At 38.9% G+C, this 23049-nt stretch overlaps 1 protein-coding gene across 1 annotated transcript in view; it reads right to left on the minus strand.

Moving 5' to 3' along the window:
• col13a1 (collagen, type XIII, alpha 1) overlaps positions 1-23049 on the minus strand; it is a 65568-nt gene that overhangs the window by 36852 nt on the left and 5667 nt on the right. Inside the window, exons 3-11 of the mRNA XM_067609281.1 lie at positions 15986-16021; positions 13394-13420; positions 9037-9087; positions 7103-7138; positions 5873-5899; positions 5555-5581; positions 3775-3801; positions 3637-3663; positions 1071-1097 (exon numbers count right to left, since the gene is read on the minus strand). Coding sequence (XP_067465382.1) covers positions 1071-1097; positions 3637-3663; positions 3775-3801; positions 5555-5581; positions 5873-5899; positions 7103-7138; positions 9037-9087; positions 13394-13420; positions 15986-16006 — 270 coding nt within the window. The 5' untranslated portion in view covers positions 16007-16021. The remainder of the gene's footprint in view (positions 1-1070; positions 1098-3636; positions 3664-3774; positions 3802-5554; positions 5582-5872; positions 5900-7102; positions 7139-9036; positions 9088-13393; positions 13421-15985; positions 16022-23049) is intronic.

Below are 23049 nucleotides of genomic sequence, written 5' to 3' on the forward strand. Positions count from 1 at the left end.
ATTATCCAACGTGAGTCATGTCTTGTGAAATCTAACTTAAGATGCTTTAATTTTAACCATGAGGCTGCTTCAGAAATACACAATTACACAAAGACACAGGAAATACTTGCTGTTACTGGCTTTGTCCTAAGAGGCAAACTCTCACACTTCTCTCTCAACACTGAACATTTTACCTCCACCTAACCCCCCAACCCCATGGGTCTCACTAAAGGATTGAGGCCTGGAGTGTGAGCAGACAGCAGGGATGGACCTCCCATACAGAATGCTGCAGGGGGCTCTGGAAAGTGTATGAAAAACAAATTCAACAGACATACAGCTTGTTAGAGGGGGGTGGGGGGTGGCTGATTTCCCTTGCAGGCTAAAAACATCAAACCCAAAATCCTATCTGGGTACTTCTTCCTCTGAACGCCCCATTCTGAACTTTATCTAGCCTCAAGCATTTGCTGTCCAGAGATGTATATCACAGCCTGATGCCTTATCGATAGCAACTCATAAAACCATTTCAGCATGCACTGCCATGTTATTCTGAGCAGCTCTTAAACAATGTAGCAAAACTTTGATCATCTTAACAGGAGCAGTTTAATAACTGAAAGGTTGAATTATGCTGGAAATGGACTTAGCTATCTGAAAAATCCCCCTATACACAGGAGACTCTTATTCTTGGCACCCCCACACACAGGCTCTTATCACATCTGTATGCTCCAGCAGACTGCTGGTAATTGCCTTGTTTTCTCTCAACTAGCCAAACCCAAGAGACGGTAGGCCAAAGAACTGCAGAGCTCTTCCCATGTGCTACCCGTTATTTGTCTGTCCAGCTTCTGCAATAGTTTTTCCTCTTCCAACTTCACTTTTCTACTCTAACATTACACAACTACACATGTGAGCCTGTGAGAGATAATGTTGTTAATAGTTGTAGGATAAACAGTATGGGTTCACTTATAATACAATATGGCAACAGTGTAGCAGATTCAAATCATTTCTACATGTTAGCATAGACATTGATAATTAAGTGGTAACTTTTTCTGGAATTGTAATGAGAAAGATTTAGTTCCAAGATGATGTTTTCTTACCCGATGTGTGTAGTCTCCACAGACACCCTGGAGGGAACACAAAAAGTTTAATCAGAAAAAAAAGACAACAAGTAGTAGTTTCTCAAATATTTCTACATTAATTAGAATCACAGAGTTTGAAACAAAAGATTAACTCTGCTGATTTTACACCTAACAAATACTCAGCCTGTGAAAACAGTTTTGTCTGAGAAAATGACTCTGATGATGTCATTGTGATGTCATCAGGAATACTTAAATTTGGGCTTATAGACTACAAATTCATCACAGAATACCAGCATTATAAACTGGAGACATGGAGTTTGAAAGATGTGGGTGTTTACCAGGCAGGAAGGGTATAACTAGGGTGCAATTTGCAGAGGCAGGGGCAGGGGCAGGGGCAGGGGCAGGGGATCCCCCCCCCCCCTCCTCTGGTCTATATATCCCTCCCTCTGCTGAATTATTTTTATCTCCAGTGGGGACAAAAATGTATCCCCCTCATAGTGATTTATGCTGCCTCACCCAAGGACAAGGCATGAACTCGACATCACATCGCTGAGAGTGAAAATATTGCGCTACTTATTGAATTAAATTTTAAAGAATTGATTAAAATATTACTGCAAATGCGGTGGTCAAGTTCAGTCGGTGTTTTATTAATTTATTAATTATTTCTAATTGACATTGTCAATTGACGTTGTGTGTAGCTTTGTATTTTGTATTTTGTATGGTGTGTTCTATGTGGAGTTTCTTTGTTTTGTTTTGTTGTTTTTTTTGCTATGTACTGTTTGTTGTTGTGCTGTAGTATGTTTTGATTGTAGGGGACTACGGATGCAAATTAGCTTTGTGCTAACTCCGGTGCAGTGCATCTTTAATGTTTAAAACTGCACACTGTCCCAATCAATAAATCAAATCAAATCAAATTAAAGCTCATAATTATTTTATAAATGTTACTGTAACAGCTGCAAGAAATAGTCTAACATGCTTCATAGTCTATAGGCCAATTGCAATAACTGATTTTTGACCACTTGGGGGCAGCAGAAACAATCTTCAAACACAAGACTGACATACAGTGGAAACCGCTTATAGTGATCACAGTTACAGTGATCAACCGCTTATATGGATTAAAAAACTTGAGACAGAATCATTCCTATACAAATGCTGTTTAAATAATTTGCTTATAGTAATCAAGTAGTCTGCTTACAGTGTTCAATTTGGGTCTTTTCATACATGAAAACATATGTAAAAAAATTTAAAACTATGGTAATTCTATTTTGCTCCCATGATACACGTATGATATGTACTTAGCGGCTACAGCACCATTATCAGGCATTGCAGTACCTCCGCTGGTTTGTGTGGAGGTGGTTGTAGGCATGTTTATTTGTAACCTCTGTGAAACAATCAGACAGTAAATGTTTTCTTTGTCTCATTCACTGGCTTTCTCACTACAACTGCTCACTCTCCTCATCCACACTCTAGCTCGCTCGACCACTGCTTCTCTCTCTCTCTCTCTCTCTCTCTCTGTGTCTCATCTCTTTTAAAATGAGTCGGGAAGCCAGCAGCAAAGCCTAACTGTACTTTTAATGTTATCAAAGTAAGAAAAAGGTCACCCCCTCTTCTTAGTAATGTTTTTGTCCTCCATTACAGCAGGGTTACAGCTCTAATCAGTCTGACCACCGGCTGTGGTCGGCCACTGCATTACCCCACCCCCGCAGCCTAATGCACAACCTGTCTGCTTCGGGCTGGTTGCCTGAGGCTGGTGCTGTAAGCACATTGAAATCATGATGGGAAAAGAATGTCTTTGTCTTAAAAAACATAGTCTCCTTAAAGCTTATGACACACTGCCAAAAACAAACCAACAAGCTGCAGCAGCAAAACAACAACCGTTTGAAACAGCTGTTCTATATTCTGAAAGTCAATAAAATTCAGTAAATAGCGAAGCTGCATGTTTCATTACTTTATATTCATGTAATAAATATACAAATGTCAATTAGATGGTAATCTGCATAAGAGATAAAGAAAAAGAAAAAAAATCGGTTATAATAATCATCCGCTTATAGTGATCAATTTGACCCGCACAGACATGATAACTATAAGCGGTTTCCAGCTGATATGGCAAACTGTCCAGCAAACACTATGCTGGAAACCAGGTTGATGAGAGCTGTGAGAGTGAACCAAAACAGTAAAGTTGTGGGCCATAACACCAAAACAATGAGGTGAAAGAGGCTAATGCTCCACAGAGCCGAGAGGAACTGCAGAGTTTGTGATAATTTCTGTGGCTTTACAAGTGACAACTTTCATGTTAAAAGTAGTAATTTGTTTTTTAATATAAAAAAATATTGATTAGAGCAATATTTTTAATGCAGTGGTTTTGCTACTTTTCCTTAATAAGTCAGTTGCCTCTAGTGGTATTTGTATGGCTAAATACCACAAAGTTAAGAGAGAAATATATGTTTTTTGTAATACAGGTGAACAGATCATTGTAAGTAAAAATTCTAAATATTTTGTCCACCACTGCTAGCTACTAAATTGTAAAGTCTGTTAGTCACTGACCAATTGACAAGTTGTAAAACTTTTTCTAACAATATCTCACCTTCTCCCCTTTGGGCCCTGGTTCCCCCTAAAAGGAAAAACAACATAGGTGAATGGGACACATTAAGTGGTTAAACAGTTATCTTAAAAGATTAGCAGGCTATTATGTCAGGACTGATATCAGACTTCAGACACTTACTGGCAGTCCTTTAGGACCACGCTGACCCTGAAAAACAACAGCAACAGACAGTCTTGAAGTGGGTTTAGGCAGTGACATGCAGCATAACAGAGTCCAACTGGACTGAACATAAATTCCTCCCAGTAACATGATTGAAATGAGAAAACATGTCAATGTATCAATCAAACTGATGAATTAGCTCCTATCCTCTATCTATCATCTAGAGTCTATTCTAATTACTTATTATGGATGAAGCCATTCAGTTTGACTTCCCATCAGGCCCTGGGGTGTGCCCAGTCAGTAGCTGTCAGAGCGCAGCAACTTGTTGATTAATGAACTCAGGGAGAGGGCCCAGTAGGACACATCTAGTTCACCCCATGCTGGTGACCCCACAGGCTCAGCAGCTCCAAAGCCACTTTGTGAAGGCAAAAGTATCTCTATACATTTACCAGACAACCCCTCAAAGCCCTTTTCAATACTCCCTGACATTCATCTGGAAGGAGACTCAGAAACAAGGTCTCATTATGGGGCCATTAATCAACATTCAACATTTCAACAGTATCCAACCCCACTTGGCCTCCTGGAAATTCTGCCATTTGTACTGGCATGGAGTTCACTGGAGCTGGACACTGTAAGCACAAGTCAAACCGCTTCGAAAAACAAACCCAGGCATGATGACTTCCCCCCTGTCTGACTGAGAATAATGATTTTCAAACAGACGCATGTGAGAAGCTACAAAAAATCAGCATTGAGTGTGATAAAAACCAGACAGTCAGCCAAGGCTGGACAATGCTGAAATGACCACAACATCATTCAAGTGGAACAGAGCTCTTTTATCTTCAAATTTTGTATTATAGGTGGAAAAAATCCAAGAAGGTCGTGAAAATTAGTTAGAAAAATTACCAGCAGTCACAGTGTCCAAAATCGACAAGAATGTCAAGAATGTCGATTTTGGACAATTCTACAAAACCCTGAATTGCATTTTTTTTCTTTGTTTTTATCAGTGCTAACCTTTTTTGAATTCTTGCTTTGGCATTTGAAGTAAATCATGATGTGATGGATGTAATTCTTGTAAAGATACTGGGCTGGTTTTAACTTGTAATTGTGTCTCTTCCTGAGGCCACTAACCTCATACAGGATTGATATGAACCAGTTAAATAACCTGTGGAAACTGGATATCCACATACTTTCTTTGGCTCCATAACAGTGGAGCACTAGCCAGAGTAAGTGGTCTTCAGATCATTAGTCACCAACGATACTGAAATGGATGATTTAAAAAATCTAGTCCTGCTTTTACACCTGCATGATGTTCATTGCATGGCTGATAGAAAATCATATTATTTGTGAATATTGAATGTTCATGTTGATAAAAATGCTTGTGGCATTAAATGTTCTCAAGCCTCAGTAAGTACAGTCTAAAATGCCCATTTCAGTTAGTCAGATTTTTACCTACTAACCCTGACTGAAAGCCAGATTGCAGTTAAAAGCTCACATCTGTCTAGATCTTTTCCCCACTGCATGGAGCTCACTGTTAGCCCATTACTGTGGTGCATAAATCAGGCACCTACTCTGTTTTTCTTATAACTTTGTGGGTACAAAATAAACAGGCAGTTAAAGTGACCTTAACAGCAAAACAAGGTTCAACGCAATTTTATCATATTTGCTTTGGCTTGTTGTTGTAAATTTCATTTAACATGCCCAAAATGTATATCCAAGGTTTTATGGCCTCAAATGAATGTTGTACCAGTGGTAGTTGTATTACGGCTCAACTCAGTTTATGACAAATTTAAGGAATGCTTACCACGTCTCCCTTTGGCCCATTCTGTCCCTGTGTGAATATTAAAACAGTCAGTGCAGGTGGTAAAATAATTGAATCAATATAAACAGATACCTCCACTTGATTTCCTCTGAAAAACACCTTACAGATTTCCATAGCATGTTTAACCCCAACCTATAATAACAGTAATGACACTAATAGAGATTTTATTACAATAATGACCATAATCATTCTTAGCTTAATTATGCCCATTATCATCATAGGGTGCTGGGTTCTGGGCACTGAAAAAGCACTCAATTACTCAGTTATTTCACTTTTTGACAGGAACTTGGTTAAACTCACAGCCTTGCCATCCAACCCAATTGGACCCTAGGATAAAAGAAGAAGAGATGTTTGAGTATATGTAGAAATCAGCAATTGCATCACAAATTTCTGCAGCAAAATACTGTATGGCTCCAACAAAAAGAACAGTGGGTGTGTGCAAATATTGGCTAAAAACAGTTATCCAGAAAAGATTGTGATAGAATTTTAAGCTCTGTGATTGAATGTTTCTTGTTGCAATTTATGCACACAGTGTTGTAACTTTGACTATTTATCCAAGAACCAGACATTTTCTAATGTTGCTCTATGATTTAACTGGGAGAGTTTTACACCGATCCAAGCTGTAGAAGTGCTCAAACTGTGACATTGTCTATGGGAAAAATGAATAGAGTGTGATTTTTTACGTCCGTAAACAGGGGTGCCCCAAACAACTCCTTAAACTTTGCAACTCTATTGTTGAAGCAAGACTATGTAGCTTTCACTGAACAGCAGCTACTGTGGCCACACTGTGGTGTAGGGGTGTGCCCGAATACAAATACATTATTCAGCAAAGCACAAATAATGAGTTTTATACGAATATTTGTTTCCTACACAAGTATGAGATGAATCATAAAGTAATGTTATATACAGCAATATCTATCTGAAGTTTGCCAACATTATGCAATGTCAGCCACCATAAGCTACTGCTCATGCGACACCAAGAAAAGCTGCAGCAAAACCCTGGACTGAACGTGGACAATGTATTGAGCTGAGCAAGAGTGGGGTTTGTTGTCCATGAATTCAACTTTTCATCTGTAAGAAGAGGAATGTTATTTCTCCTTTCAAAAGCTACAAAGTCTCACCTTATGACACTGAACAACATGTTAGCATTGCCTCTAATTTCTAATAGACAAGTTAGCTAACTTGCACATCAAATATCTTGAGTCAAAATAAGAACTAAAATCATAAAAGGTAACTTATTGACAGAGTGGCCAATATGAAGATTCACAGATATCTTCAGCAGAACACAGTTGTTCATAAAAATGATATTTAACCTCAAGTAACTCATCATTATTGATTGAGCAGGAACTGCAGACATGTCAGTCTTAGGGAAGCTTGTAGCCTTTTTCCCTGATTTACTATTGAACTCAGGATTTTTGTGTACTTTATTGTTAAGTATGACAATTACTTATTACAGTTCCACTTCTAAAATCTAAAGCTTTAAGAATCATTTACTGTATCAACTACATAAACAGCATGGCCAAGACTTACTGGAAAGCCTGGAAATCCTCTTGTTCCAGGTTGTCCCTTAAGAGAAAACAGAAAAACAATCCGTGTCTTCATTGTACCACAGACTGACATGAAAAACTGCTGGAAGAAGGTCTGTGTAAGAAGATACAACTCTCCTCCCCAATCCCTCCACTGCATGGAGGTATTTGGTTATAATTGTAATTGATTTTGACATAAGGAGTGATACTGAAGACTCAAGGGAATACTTGAACAAGAGTGTGTGTGAGTGTATTCTCTACACAGGAGGAAATTAGACACTGAATGCAACACTGAAAAAAGAAAAAGACCAAGAGCTCTAATCGAACAGCGATGGACGAAGGTGAAAGAGCTCAATGAGTATATGTCAATAACACTCGAGATGGAGGTCTGTTTGAGCTTTCTTACCCTGCCTCTTGTACTGGTACAGGACATTTAATATCCGCGGGAAAAAGAGTGAAGGGAGAATAAAGATGTTGAAAAAGAAAATTAGAATGACTAATGACTATTGAAACAGATTGTATGTCTGGGACCAGAGGTAGTTACATGAGGCTTTGAAAGGTTTCTCTTTCCAGGGATGTTTTGGTTTGTTTTGGGAAAACAGGATAAGGCTTCATAGTTTTTTATACAATGAGAATTTATAATTTGACAAAAAAAAGCCATGTCTGCAATGTCTACTGTTTTTTCACAAGGCTTTCAATCTCATGGTCTTCAACGATGCAGCTGAAAGCTCTGTAAAAAAAACTAGTAAATGGAGTATGAGACTTAAGTTTTTTTTGGCAGAATACAATTTCTAAGGTCAAGATTTAAGTCAACATGGATGAAAAGTCCAAAAAATGCTGTGGAATATTCTAAAGATACATCCACTGATGAAGACAAAAATGCAGTTGAAAGCTCTAGAAAAAGCTAGTAAATGGACCGTGAGTTCCACTTATGATTTTTGTTTTTGAAAAATACTATATCCACCTTTCATGGTCACAGACACTATGAGATTTCATACTGGCATGGAAAATCCATTTTTCAGCTAAAATATGGAAACGAGTATTATTTCTTCTAAAATTGTTTCATGTGGGTATTTAATAAATCATTGTGTATGTGCTACAAATCATCATATGGATACTGTATGTCTAAAAACAATCACTTCTTTGGAATCTGTCGTCAAGTTGTAAAGTTGAAAACCTTTCTCGCAGCGGAAAATATCTCTGCACTCATCCATCAAACTCGATGAAATGACAATGTGGCAAAGAAGTGGAGGCACTTTGCTCACCTAAGCTGTCATTTCCTCTCATTCTCCTCACCTCTCTGTTGAATTAGCTCCCTTGTTCCATCTAAGGTCACGACTGGAGTCTCTCATGTTGATCTCACCTGCTGCGGTAAACTACCCTCTAAGTGTTTCTGACTGACTGGCCCTCTAGGTTCTGGACTTGGCTCCTACTGTGCAGAGCTTCCTGCACAGCCTGTTATTTATTAGAAATGCCTATTACCATCCAGGAGGAGTGGGCACACACAAGTATAGATTGTAATAACCATCAATTACAAAAACAGATGTCTGTTCCACTTAAGTTTGCTAGAATCTTGGTTATGCCATCTGAAGTGGAACAAAAGGTAAACTAGGAAAAAGTTTGTTTTTTAAGGCATGTATGCAACTTATGTCTTCCTGAAAACTGTAAAAGGAGAAGACAAAGAAACATGAAGTTCATTTGGCCTCTTAAGAATTTGGGTCATAACAAGGGGTCTCATTAAGACCTGGTGTCTGGATAACTAACAATGACCCCATTGTCTCTCCGATTGTTTAGAACTGTAAGGTCTCTTTGTGTCTGAGAGCTTGATGTGTGAAGCAGAAGTCTTCTACTGTAAAATGGTAGACTTGGCTTTCAGGCAGGCAGCAGTGACTCAAGATAAGAGGTTTATTAGGTGTAGGGAGAGATGAAGACACTTACAGGAGGTCCTCTTGGTCCGATGATAGACAGACCTGGTTCGCCTGGTGCTCCCTGTGGACAGATGGAAAGACAAGGAGAAAACATAACTAAAAGATAAGATAGAGAGGGGATTCCACTTACTTTCCCAGCCACCTCTACAGATATTATGAGAGAAATTCTGCACACTAATGCATTTTTTAAATACTGTAGCTAGCCAGCCAGGAACATGCCAGGAGGTGGATGCTAGCAAGGTGGCTTGCTAGTTGTCAGTTAGCAATTGCCAGCTAGGTAAGACACTAACCCAACAAGAAATTTGAAGGGTCTGTTACACATCAAAGTCAGTTTGCTCGTCACGAGGAGCTCGACTAAAACAGTTGTATAATGTCTTCTGTGGCTGCAGAGGGAGCTTTCCACAGTCTGAGAAAATAACTGGGTTATCTCAGCTTGGACTTGAAGACTACACATTTATACCAGAATTTGCTAAACGGAAATCCTGACTTACAAACTGGATGTGGAGTTTGAGAGATGTGGGAATTTACCAGGCTCAGGGGTCTTAAAAAGTTGCTATCAAGTTGCATTATGAGAAATGTAGGATCCAGCATTTTTGTAGCTTTACCCATATACCCTAAATGTCAGGATACCTTAGCATCTGCTTAGCATAAATTCTGACCATTCTTTTTTAGTCTGTCTCTCACAAATCCCACAACTATATGTAAATAGACTACTAAATAGTTGGAGTGCCCCTTTTAAAAACATTGTTCAAGAGATGTATTTGTACTATAGACTCTTGTCTCCAGTGCTGTCTGCTCCAGCAGAAGTTATATAAAAGTAGATGGTGTGACACAGCTAATAGGCTAGCTTTCTCTGTTTTAGATGCTCATGTCAGCTTGCGGTTGATCAACAGTGCAAATTCATGGGTCAAAGTTCCCCAAAGTTGAACTCTATGTAAAAGATTCACATGGAATTACTTTGGCTCAAGAACATATCTGCTGATTGCAGTGATCATACTGACATTTGTTTATTTCGATCTGAAATTTCAATGCTGGTGTGACAGGGCCTTAAGTGTTGAAATGAACACTTTCATCACAGTTATCAGGGATCTGTATTCAGGACTGTACTTCATAACTCGACAGTGTGACTCAAAAGGTCAGCAGTGCCGGTGTACGAATGATGGAGCTCCTCTGCACTCTGGCTCTGGCACAAACTGGTTGATTTGTATAGTGCACAGCCCCACTGACCCTCCTTGCACAATCCCACAAACCACTGTGGCCAGACTGGCCCAACTCAGGTTTCCAGCACTTTCCCTAATTAGCTTTTCTCCTCCTGAAGAGAAACCCAATCACAAGGACATACCTGATTGTCCCGGTCATCCATCAAACACAAAGGTGATTCTAAATATTTCTGAACAAATGTCTACTTTAGAAGGCCAAGTATTTGTTTTCTCACTCTTGGTTTGATGGCAGATGTATCACTCGGGGGCCAAAAGGCAAAGGTAATGATGGAAAAAGAGTGTTTATGTCATCTGAAGCAGTTTTCAGTTACTTCCTTGGTTTTCTACAGCTTTAGTAGATTAGACAAGTGAAGATCTACAGATATACTCATACAGAGATTGGATTACTTTGGTTGTAAGGGGTCAAGGTACCAAGGCAAAGTTAGAATCACAACTAAACCAGGACCCACTCAGAGCAAATACACTCAAATAAAACCAATTGCTGTGGAATTGCAAGCAGACACAACTATGTAGATCTCATTTCCTTGAAAGTGAAATTTTCTCGAGCCCATAAAGAGTTCTGTGTCCATCTGCTGTGGTTCTCTTTTCTTTGCAAAACCAATCCATCATATCTTTCTGTTTTTTCTCTCAGCCTGGCTCCATTTGCCAGTTACTTGCCCCAAACACCCTCCCACAAAAGCCACAGAAGCCATTTGTTTGCAGAGAGCAGTGTTCTGGAAAAGCTCGTCTTCACTTATTCTCTTTGTGCCTGCCTTTCTCTTGCTTTCCTGGGGATGATGCTTCCTTTTAAGAGATGATCTACAGCCAAGTCTGCTGTGTATAATTCATACATTTCTTCATCCTCTCTGTCCTGGCAGCTACTGTAAGAGACTAACCACATATGGGACAAATCCTGATCACACTATTACAGTATGTTCCCTGCCTCGAAATAAAAAAGAAGCCAACAGATTATTTTGGATGCAGAGCTGTAGAGGGCTCCAAAAAGCCACCACTACATTGTCTGGTTCTCCGCTTACCGTCTTGGTGGTCAGGTTACTATTTTTGTTCTCTCACAAGTCAGGCTGTAGATCAAGAGGCTGAAACTACTTTTGTTTTGGCTGACTGACCATATTAAAAATGCTTGGCTAACAACCACACTTGTCATTGTGCTATGACAGTCAAGAATGTGCTGCGTGTTTCCCCTTTCCATGCACATTTGGCCCTACACATCACAAATCATGTTGTATTTGATGAGAACAGATCTGTAAGTCTGCAATTTCTGGCTTTGATAGAGCTGATAGGGGGGAATGTTATGATTGCTTTTGCAAATGTGGAGAGCCAGTTTTGAAAAGGATTCAAATCCAGCACACACATTAGTTTGTAACATGTTGGGGTGAAACAAAAGTCTTGTTAAAGCTGCATTCAAAAATGTTTTGTTTTATTGCTCACCTGAGGGAAGTGGAACATGGAGGACACAAAATCTTGTCACAACAAACATGTTAGCAAGCAGTTGCTTGTTTACATATCAAGCAGAGCAACATCATCAACCCATTGGAGTCTGTTTCTGGCCAACATATGAATCTTGAGAAAAATATCTGGCTGTTCAGCGACTGGATATTCTGCTTCTTACGCCCGCTAGTCCATAACTTTTTCTGTTTGCTGTTTGGTGCTGGGCGGGAGCTAGTGCTGGAAAAAAAGCTGATAAATTTGCTGGCCAGAAAACCAAAGCCCCGTAGAGCTGAGCAAGCTGCACAGTTGGAGATAATTCTCTGACTGTTAGTCACAATAAGCTACATACATAGTCAATTTACTCAATGTTAACATGAAAAATATTTATTAATGCAGCTGAAAATAAATAGATCAGTGGAGTAGTGTGAAGCAATTGATAGGAATGTCTATTGCAGCACGTATGTGGTTGCACAAGCATGTGTATCTTTGTGCGCATGTACAAGAACAAAAAACACAACAGATAGTGATCAAAAACTCCAAAGGGTGCCTTGTTTTTCTTATTATTGCCCCACTATGATGTTTGAGTTTCACTTTGCAGAATACACTGAGAATGGACTCTTCACTTAAGTAGTGTCCAGCAGTCAAATTTTTGAAATGAAAAATTGTTGCATATTGATAGATTCTGGATTTTTCAATAAGGAGAAGGAGTAATTTGTAATTTCAAGTGTTTTTAATGAGGCAATTTAACTTTTTTGTCTAAAAATCATATCAGACACAAATTATTATTCAAAGCAGTCTTTGTCTATGTCTTAAAACATGTCTGGAGGGGATCTTAAAATTTTACTTGTAAGCAGCTTTGCAATCTTTGAGTTCATACTCAAACTCAAAATCAACCTTCAACAAACTGCGGGTCGAGGTGGTTGCACTGAGGTGAATAAAAATGATCATCTTGATTTTTATTTCTCTGTGCAGCTGACATTGGCAGATTCACTGCATGTTTATTGTCTCTATTGACACACTTTTGCATTTCATAAAGCCAAGTGGGAGATATCAGAGCCTACAGTAAAACTTGTCTTACATGTAATTTCCACCATGAGGCCGATATCAATCTTTTCTCTCCCAGCTGACAGCTCATATTTATGCTAACTTCAACATGACAGAGAACTCAGATTTAACTGTTGCGCAACACACCAGTAACAAAATTTATTTATCTCAACATATAACTATATTCATTCTACGTTCTCTTTGAGAATCTCCTCATGTACTCTGCTGTGGCCCCTATAAATGTCTCTCCACTTTCTTTGGGGAGTCTTAAATTAGAACTTTCAGATGCTTATGTGACAAATTGTTACTATTGTGTTTCATAGTGTAAAGAGTTCAGGTAATCCAACCAGGGTGGGAAACCATTTACAGAATGTGACCCTCGTGCTGTTTCAAAATACAGACCTCAGTCCCTGATATAAATCACAAACTACCTGTACACACAATACAATGAACTGTTCACCTACTAAGTCACATCTTAGCATCGTCATAACCTATTTTTATTTCACTGTTTGTCTGGCTCATCCAACTTGTGCTAATACAAGTAGACTGGATTGAACATAAGTCACCAAAAACACCAAACTAAAGCCAGTAAATTATAGGAAAAAAATGTAGTTTGGTGCTAAATTGTTACATTTTTTGTGAAACCCTGCTAATGGCCCATGCTCCTAAACTTACCTTAACCCCTGCTTGTCCTTTTAAGCCCTGGGATCAGTCACAGCAGACACAGTCACATGCAAAAGAGTGTGAAGGGGGGAGAGAAACACAAGAGAGAGAGGAACCATTGTTAGAGACATGGAGAGGGTTTGGGGCATGCAGCATCCTCAGGGCTGGTGATGGGGAGGTACTGAAAGAAGTACTGTAAGGGGGAAGCTAAAGGCCTCAGTATGCCTCAAACAAAGTGCTTGTCTGATTGTCTAACAGTGTCTGAAACATCCTTTCCGACAGTAGAATTGGGAGTCTGACAATTAGTCTATCAGTTTTTTAACTTTATAACTCTGAAACAGACAATCCAACATGAACGCTCATTTTGAAAGGGGTTCTGTCATTGCTCACACAGCTACCTGCATTACCTTCTAAGTGTACAAACAAGTCCAACAACGTGAATTCTTTGGAAGAGAGACCGTCTGAAAATCTGTGTCATTAACCCAATTTGTACATTTTATTGGTATATTTTTCTTTTTCCTTCTGTAAGTTTTTTACTTTTTTAGTGAGATGTCTTCATACGCCCTTTTTGAATTTTTAAAATCTCACCAGCACAATATTTTTTATTTCTTTAATGCATTATTGGGTTTTTGTGTAAAAAAACTAAAACTAGTGACATGCAGAGGACACAGAATTCATGGGGAAAAATCGCTGCCGCAAGTAATAGACAGGCAGGCTTTTTACCTGTGGATGTGGTCCTTTGGAACAGGTAAAAACACTTCCTCTAGATGTGTTGTGGACATCATATTGTATGAACTAGTTCGTTTGAAGAAAACTGAGGCCTAAGGATCGCTATGTGTAAGGTAAAGGAGCAACATTTAACCTAAGGGGTAGTAAGTGCAGCATCAAGATGGACTCTCTTAAAACTGTAACACAGTGATTTCACAATTCACTTCCTTTGAGAGTGGGCATAAGGAAAACACAGCTCTATTCTGGGAGTAAAGTTAGATGAAAATGGCAGTGGTACAATTAAAAATCAGCTTTGTTTTTATGCTGTGAAAATCCTTTTGCTGGGTGAGAGGCCTGCAAGTTATGGAGACCACAGTGTTATATAAGTAAAAAAAAATATCCGGTGTTAAATATTATCCATATGTGACAAGGTTGAGATTGTTTGAAATATGGCCATATCCAAAAGAAATGTTCAAAACTAAGAATATGTAAAGTGTGGTAATGCTATAGATTAACTGCACAGCAATGACTGGAAGTAATAGCAAAGTAAAAGAGATTTGGTGATACAGTGTGTGGTTATACTATACACTACACACTACAGGCTGGGTGGCCTGAAAAGGACATAAAGCACATGCTGTCATAAAGAACTACAAGCCCAGAGAATAAATTATATACAACTGTTAGCTGTGAGATGAACATCAGTAAGGTCACATTCAAATGTAATTGTTGTTGTTTGTGTTGAATTTGTATGGAGGATGTTTTCTACATTGTTATCTTACATCTTATCCCTGACCTCTGTCACCATTCTAGGCTTTTAAGTGTGTGCAGTATCACAATTGGACTGGCTTTTAATAATACATACCATGACAATAGAACCTAATAATACCATAAGTTTTCTTAAAGCTAACACTAATATTTTCACTCACTTGATATAAAACTGCCCACATTTGAATTGAACTGTTGGCTGCTATAGCAAAATCAGGTGATGTATGATGATACAAAATTACACAATTCATAACTATATTGACTTTATGGTAACAGCCCCCTTATTTAGCATTTATAAGAAGTATACAAACAGTTAACACATGGTTTATAACACACTTTAATGTAGTTGTAAGCAGACACTATAATTGTTGACAAATACTGTACATTAATAAGCACTTAAAATGTCTTTATATCTAATGTGTTATAAACAATGTATCAAGACACACTGAACACTGGCACTAACAGATCAACAGTCTTCTTATTTATTGTGGGCAACACATTTCAGCTTGAAGCCGCTGATGATGGCTTCAAGCTGACTTATGTTTGTTTTTGCCTACAAAAACAATCACTTATTATTATATATATATATATAAATATTTATATACAGCTTATAAATGCTAAATGGATAGATCAATGTGTTATAACTTTGTTAAATGCTGATGGGGTATTTCCAGTCATTACTGTGTAATTAATGGATATCTGCACAAATAAAACAGTGTGGTACAGCGATACAATATGTGCTGGCAGAAAGACTAAAAAGTTGTGGCTAATTAAACTACTATTATACATATTATAACATATGGTTACAGTATGTGTAGTGGTGGTTATAGTTGCATTACATATTTGTATAGTAATGCCACAATTAACAAATTACAATTTAATGCGTTATCAAGTTACAATGTCAGCTGTTCCGTGCTAATTTACAACTGATCTATCATAAATGGTCAACAATTGAAATGCTGCACTTACAACATTTATTAGGTCAATAATACATTTGGTTCTGGTAATAAGACATGGCAGCCTTTCCTTTATATTTCTACCTTGCTTAAGGACTGATATGTTGCCTCTGTCATTGGCCAGGTTATGTGAATGTAACCACTACAATAGTGCACTTAATGCACAAACACTCACCATTCTTCCAGGAATTCCCATACTTCCTTTGTCACCCTATTGACCAATGCAAATTCAGAAGGAACAGGGGTCAATGAGAAGGTTAGACTGAAGACTGAAGTGAACTGTTGAAGGGATACCTTGACATTTGGACTTGTAGCATCTTTGTCATTTTAAAGGCAGTACATGAACTTTGAATATACTGTTATATTATAAGAACAGCAGTTACTACGTCTGTCTATCACCAGTAGCGTTCTGTTAGCACTGTTAAAATGATTCACTGAAGCCTAATGGGAGATTCTAACACTGAGTATACAGAGTTTTTACAAGTCTTAATGCCATGGTATCATTTTAAGGAATAAAATAATTTGTGTTAAAAGGGCTTAAGTCAGTTAACCATGCCATGCCTAACGTTGAGAGGAGACAAACATTCCATGATATTGTGATAGAAATAGCTACTTTGCTGCAGCCATGCCCAGCCCAAGAATCCTGATAGATTTGAGATGTTTAAGATAATATTGCAAAGTAAGCGTCAACTCTATGAAATGTACAAAATTATTACTTACATCATTTGAAGCAAGAGTTTGGTGGCCATGACAAAAAACCCAGTAAAACATATTTGGTGTAAGACCCTGCTCTGTAGCTTCATGGTAAATGGTAAATGGACTGTACTTGTGCAGCGCCTTTCTAGTCCTCCAACCACTCAAAGCGCTTTTACACTACGAATCAAATTCACCCATTCACACCTTGAATGGTTACAGGGGCTACCATGCAAGGTCCCAACCTGCCCATCAAAGGAAATCTAATCATTCACACACATTCACACACTGATGGCACAGCCATCAGGAGCAATTTGGGGTTAAGTATCTTGCTCAAGGACACATCGACATGTGGACTGGAGGAGCTGGGAATCGAACCGCTGATCTTCCGATTAGTGGACGACCCGCTCTACCTCTTGAGCCACAGCTGCCCCATTTATGTATCTACAGTGCACACAGCAATGTGTCAAAATTATTTATTAGATAAAGGTGCCCTTTTCTAAAGCCCTGACCTTGTCCTCAGGAGCTCTACCAGTGTCTGAGGATCAGCAAATGCTCTGATGATGACAGCTGTATGAAGACTCACTCCTGCAGGGTGTCATGGAGAAAAGGAGGGTCATGGGGGAGTTGGGTGATTCGAGGGATAAGGTCAGTTGTAGCAGCAGGTTAGGACTGAAGATTCTCTGAAGATTTGTGGAGAAACAATGCATGACTGAACAAACTGTGAATAGACTTTTGGGAGTATTTGGGGACACGTGCATTATGTCGGCTGGTGGCTTCCCTGATAATGAATTGCCTTGAAGCCCTAGACATACATCATGGACCACTTCAGGTCTGAGAGATATTCAGAGGTTTCCCACAAGCAACTTACTGCAAATCATATTTTCAAGATTTCTTAACTAGTGCAGTGCCCGTTCAAAATGTGCCTGTTCCGAATGGGCCGACTGCTTGGCCTCCAGCCACTACTTCAACGCTTAGAAAATTAGGGATGTGCAGAGGGCCCGGTATATTTATTTGTATCTATATTTTTTGAGGCAGCAAAATTATTTATATTTGTATTTGCATTCAAATAAAAGTGGAAATAGGCATAAAAATCAGGTTTTTGTTTTTATTACTATTACTTTATACTATACGACTATTATTTGAAGGATATTAGTGTTAAAATAAGTATTAATGAATAAACTATCTGACAAAGGAGGTCCCCACACCGGATCTCAAACTCAAGTCTCCAAGATCGTAGATGACTGCGCTGACTATTGAGCTAAACCAAGTGCATCACCAATGTGCAGACAGACCTCTACTTATTTATACACCCATAACACAGAGACAGCACAGCGAGTAATGTGTAGAGAAATACTTCAAAGGTGATTCTTGCTTTGCACTCTTCATTTACTGCCTATTTTTTACAACCTAACTTTGTGGAAAGGAGAGGGGAAACAGCACTTTGCACATGTCAGTACCTCAGCTTTATCTTTGGGGGAACACCCTCAACTCTGTGAGTGATGTCCAAATAAGGAAATATGCATCATGCAGCAGGTGGATGTGACTCCCCTTGTTGTGACCTGCTGACTGACCTTTGCGCTGGTATTTGACATGTTTTTTTTCTTCCCGAAAACAAATAATTTAAAAAATATTTGTACAAAATAAATATTCATAAAAACACACAATTTGTGCTTTGCCGAATAACATATTTGTATTCGGGCACACCCCTAATACATACATACAGAGATTCCTTCCTTTAGTACAGAGATGTCAGCATTAATGTTCACAGCTCATTTACTGACTGTCTACCTGTCCTGGAAGAGGGATCCCTCCTCTGATTTTACCTTTTATTTCCTGTGTAAAGTTTCTATGCAGTCTAAATTGAGCATTATGTCCAGTATTCTGTACATCCCTTTTGCGTATGGGGGAAAGATGGACTCTTAATGGCTAAAAATAGATGTAAACACAGAACATTAACAAAGTGAATGAGTGATTGTTAAGAAATGCTTGCTATACATGGTATCAAAATAAGGGTCTGATATAAAGATTTAAGGGATGTTATTGGAGTTATGACACACTTCAGTATGTTGTCCTAGCAGGATTTTGGTAGGGCACTTCTCAGAAAGAGTTGGATTTGGCATCCAAAAACCAGGCTGGATTTGGGCAATACATAAAACCCACAAATCCCAACATGTTTGTGCACTACTCAACCACAAAACCATGAAATGATTCACTCTATGGGGGTCAGCACTTTCACATTGACTATCTTGTCTGTCTCTGTTCTGTATATATAATATATAAATAAAATTATATATACAACAAGGCAATTCAAAATGCTTTACATAAAACATTAAAAGCATTAAAGGTGCAGTGTGTAGAATTTTGTAGCATCTAGTGGATCACACTTTTCAGAAATGGAATGGAGCCTGCCATATTGCACCACCATGTTTCTACAGTAGCCCAGAACAGACAAACCAAACACTAGATCTAGAGAGGACCTTTCGCGTTTTTCACAAGTTTCATGGCCACCGTGGGTTCTCCTACAGGCTTGGAGGGGGAGGGTAAGGGGAATCTGCAACCTCACCGCTAGATGCCCCTAAATCCTACACACTGGTCAAAGACAAAGTGCAAGAGCAACCCATTATAAAAAGACATTTAAATACAATTAAGAATAGTTATTAAAGAGTTAAGAGAATAGAAAATAGAAATAAGCTAAAATAGAATAAGAGATAAAATACAAGAATAAAAGTTACAGTGCAGTGCAAGAAATGAATCCTCAAATTTGATTAATAAAAGGCAGCAGCAAACAGAAAAGTCTTGTAGTCATGTAAATGTGTGTCGTCTGCATAATTATGGTAACATATTTCGTTGTTTTCCATAATCTGAGCTTAGCCAGTGGAAGCATGTAGTTGTTAAACAGACGAGGCCCCAGAATGGAGCCTTGGGGAACTCCACAGTTCATTTTTGTGTGCTCCTATGTATAATTACCTATAGACACAAAGTAGTCCTTGTCTTTTAAGTAGGATTCAAACCAGCTTAGTACTGCGCCAGGAAGTCCCACCCAGTTTTTTAGTCAGTCTTTTTAGTCAGTAATATGTTGTGGTTGACTATGTCAAATGCAGCACTGATATCCAGTAATACTAAGATTGAAATTCTGCCACTGTCTGTGTTCAAGTGGATATCATTGAACACCTTAACAAGAGAAGTCTCAGTGTTGTGGTGTGGTCAAAATCTTGACTGGAAGACATCAAAACAGTTGTTTAGTACCAAGAACTTGTTCAGCTGAAAACAACAACAGCTTTCAACAATTTTACTTAAAAATGGGAGGTTTGATATGGATCTATAGTTGTTGATGTGGTGCTTCCACATTTGAAAGCACCATACCAGTTCTCCTTTCTGTTTATATCTATGTAGACTGAGTCTAGGCTTGAATTCAGCTGTTTTCAGTCTTGCAAGATCAGATGTGCTGGTATATCTGTCATTAGTATGAGGCATATTTTTAAAGCTTTTAAATACTATTAGGCTACAGCTGGTCTCTTTGAAGCCCTGTCCAAGGTCCTGATTTAAACCACAACCTTGGGGAAAATCTGGCACGACCAAAATGGTTTTAATCCAGAGCTGGGGGCTTTACATAGTGCATAAGTGCATAAAGTGATTATTTGTTGCAGCCACAAAATACAACCTTGACTAAAGCAGGTTTTATAGCTGTAAGATGAATTGAGTGTTTTGTGAAACCTCATTCAGTTCATGTGTTGCACTACATTCCATAGACAGAAACCTGATCGCTGCTGCACTAGCTTCTCCTGTATGGTCCAAAAATGTTTCGACCATTACTTTTTTCCTGAAAAGATAAGGTAGATTGTTTTGCCACTGCCCCTCACCACACACACACATACACACACACACACACAACGACATACACAAGCACGCATGCACATACACTCACACACACATACATACATACATTAGACCCCACACATACATATTGTACACACTCCAGTCAATTGGATTTATGTAGGTCCTTAGTGGAGCAATACTGAGGTGTCTGAGGCATATTTACTGCCTTAATGAGCCTCAGCTGGACCCTAGACTTTGGCCCACCACACACACATACAGTCATACACAGCTGACAGCAATCACACCAGCCTCTACTCCCTCTACTCCCCTACTTGTGAAATAGACACCCATGAGACAGCATTTGTTATGATATAGTTTGCAGTGGAGAACATGAAGGCAGATATATGCAGGGATTGTGTTAGCTTTCATTAATTATGGTTGCCAGTCAATAGCCATGGATTGGTAGGAATTATAGGAATACTGCACACTGTGAGCTTGGCCCGCCTGCATGTGGAGAAATATAAGTGGATACATAGTGTATACGTGTAGAGCAGCTGGGGTGCTCAGTATAACTGGGAAAGTGGGGTGACGTGTGTGTATGTTTATGTGTATGTGTGTGTGCGCGCGCATGTCTGTCTATCTTTGAGAGAACCAATTTCAGTCAAAAACCAGCTTGTGAGGACATTTCTGTGTTGTGATGACATTTTGGCTCGTCATCACAACTTCAAAGGGCAATTTGAGGGTTAAGACTTGGTTTTAAGGTTAAGGTTAGAGTTGGGTTTTGGTTCAGCTTAGGATAAAGGTTAGGTTTAGGCATTTAGTTGTGATGGTTAAGGTTAGGGTAAGGTGTGTGTGCATGAGTGTGTGAACATGCATGTGTGTGTGTGTGTGTGTGTGTGCGTGTGTGTGTGTGTGTGTGTGTGTGTGTGCGTGTGTGTGTGTGCGTGTGTTCATGCATGTAAAATGAGGAGGGAACAATGTGTTTTTGATCTATCATATCAGTGGGGTCTACCTCCTTCGGTTATAAAGACCTATACTGTCACATTATGACAAAAACACACTCTATGGAAAACACTGCTCCCTGATTTTCAATTCTTACAAGTCCTCTTTGCAATAACCACATCCTTCCGTCCTCATTCAGTCAAAGACTGCTCCTGATTTCATTTCCCGCTGCTTGACGGGTGTAATCAATCACACATCCTGGAAGGAATCTCATCCTCGCTTTGACACAAACTGTCAGCAGAACTCCGGTGGAGGAACAAAACTTGAGGCCAGTCTCTGCTTGAGACTGTTTTATGGACCTGTTTCACAAGTGGATTTGTCAGAATCAAACGGGGGTTTGCTGGTTTTTAGTGGCAACATGAGACAAAGTTCAGATACTAGATGGCCACCTGTTGTCATGATAGGAACCATGTGGGTTTGACACATTTAGACTGCTGGGTCAGCAGAAAGAAAAGAGGAGTGCTAGACAAAAGAGTTCATGTCAAATATAGGAGCAGATTTTGTTCAGAGAGATTAAATAAGCATTACTTTCAGGCTGTAGAATTTATAACACAACAACCAAGAGGCCATGGCATGACCCAGCTAAGAGCTCATGAACTGACAGTGTTAAGGTCTTAAAGCTATAAGCACTGCTTATACTGATATCTCTGAGGTTTCTGAACTGAGAAGTGACCACAGAAATAATAAAAATAGAAATAGTTTGTTTGACTTATTTTATTATAGAGCAAATTTATCTGAACACATTAAAACTCTAATGAGTCTTGGATGGATGGCAATGTGCAGTTCAATGCAACGCTGTCTCCTTTAGAAATACATTCATATACATTGTGCCCAGATTTCATTCTTATATTAAGAAGAATTGCCTGCAAAATGTTTACTTTCATTCTATTTCATTTTCTTTCCCTACAATATGTGCTCATGAAATTTAATTTCTGTGTTCAGGTAACTCAAAGCACTTGGTTAAGAAAAAGAATGTGGTGTTGGATAAATGTGGAAAAAAAAATGAGTGCTGATTTGAAGCACTGAGGCCTTCTGTCCCTAACCTTAACCAAATCAACTTAACCTAAAACATGCGCATGCATAACTGGAACCCATGTGTCTAGTTACAACGTCCTGTGCGTCAAGGTGAGACACTGTAGGCCTACCTTTTGCGGTACAGCAGCCACATGGTTACGAATGGCAATTACATGACAATGGGGGATTCATCTTCCTTCATTTCATCAGACTATCTTAAATCAGTTGCTTTAAAGATAATTCTGGGGAAACACTTTGTTGGGGAAAGCCAACAATAGCTTATACTAGGCTTTCTACAAGCTACTCAGAAAAAGTAGTTTACTACATTAAAGTTATTTCACATGAAGAGACATTGACACAGACACTGTTAAGTAATATAACAGTAATATAATAGACAAATGGACTACTTTTGGGGCATGGTAAGCTATGCATATTAGATAGTGACAGTAGAGAGATGAGGGGAAAGAGTGATAGGGAATGACACGCAAAAGTTCCCTGCCAGAGTCATATCAAGGACATTGTAGTTCAAGGTTGGTGCCTTAAAAGCCAGACCACCAGGGCGCTGTGATGCACTCATTGTTCTGTGGTGCAATTTATTAGCCTGCACTGCAAGACAAATGAGGTGGTTAAAGACTCCATTATGATATACTTCCATACACTTCACTGCTTTTTTCTTCAAAAGAAAATAAATTATAGTGATGTGGTGTTTGG

Source organism: Thunnus thynnus, chromosome 14 (assembly GCF_963924715.1).
Source record: "Thunnus thynnus chromosome 14, fThuThy2.1, whole genome shotgun sequence".
Taxonomy (NCBI): Eukaryota; Metazoa; Chordata; class Actinopteri; order Scombriformes; family Scombridae; genus Thunnus; species Thunnus thynnus.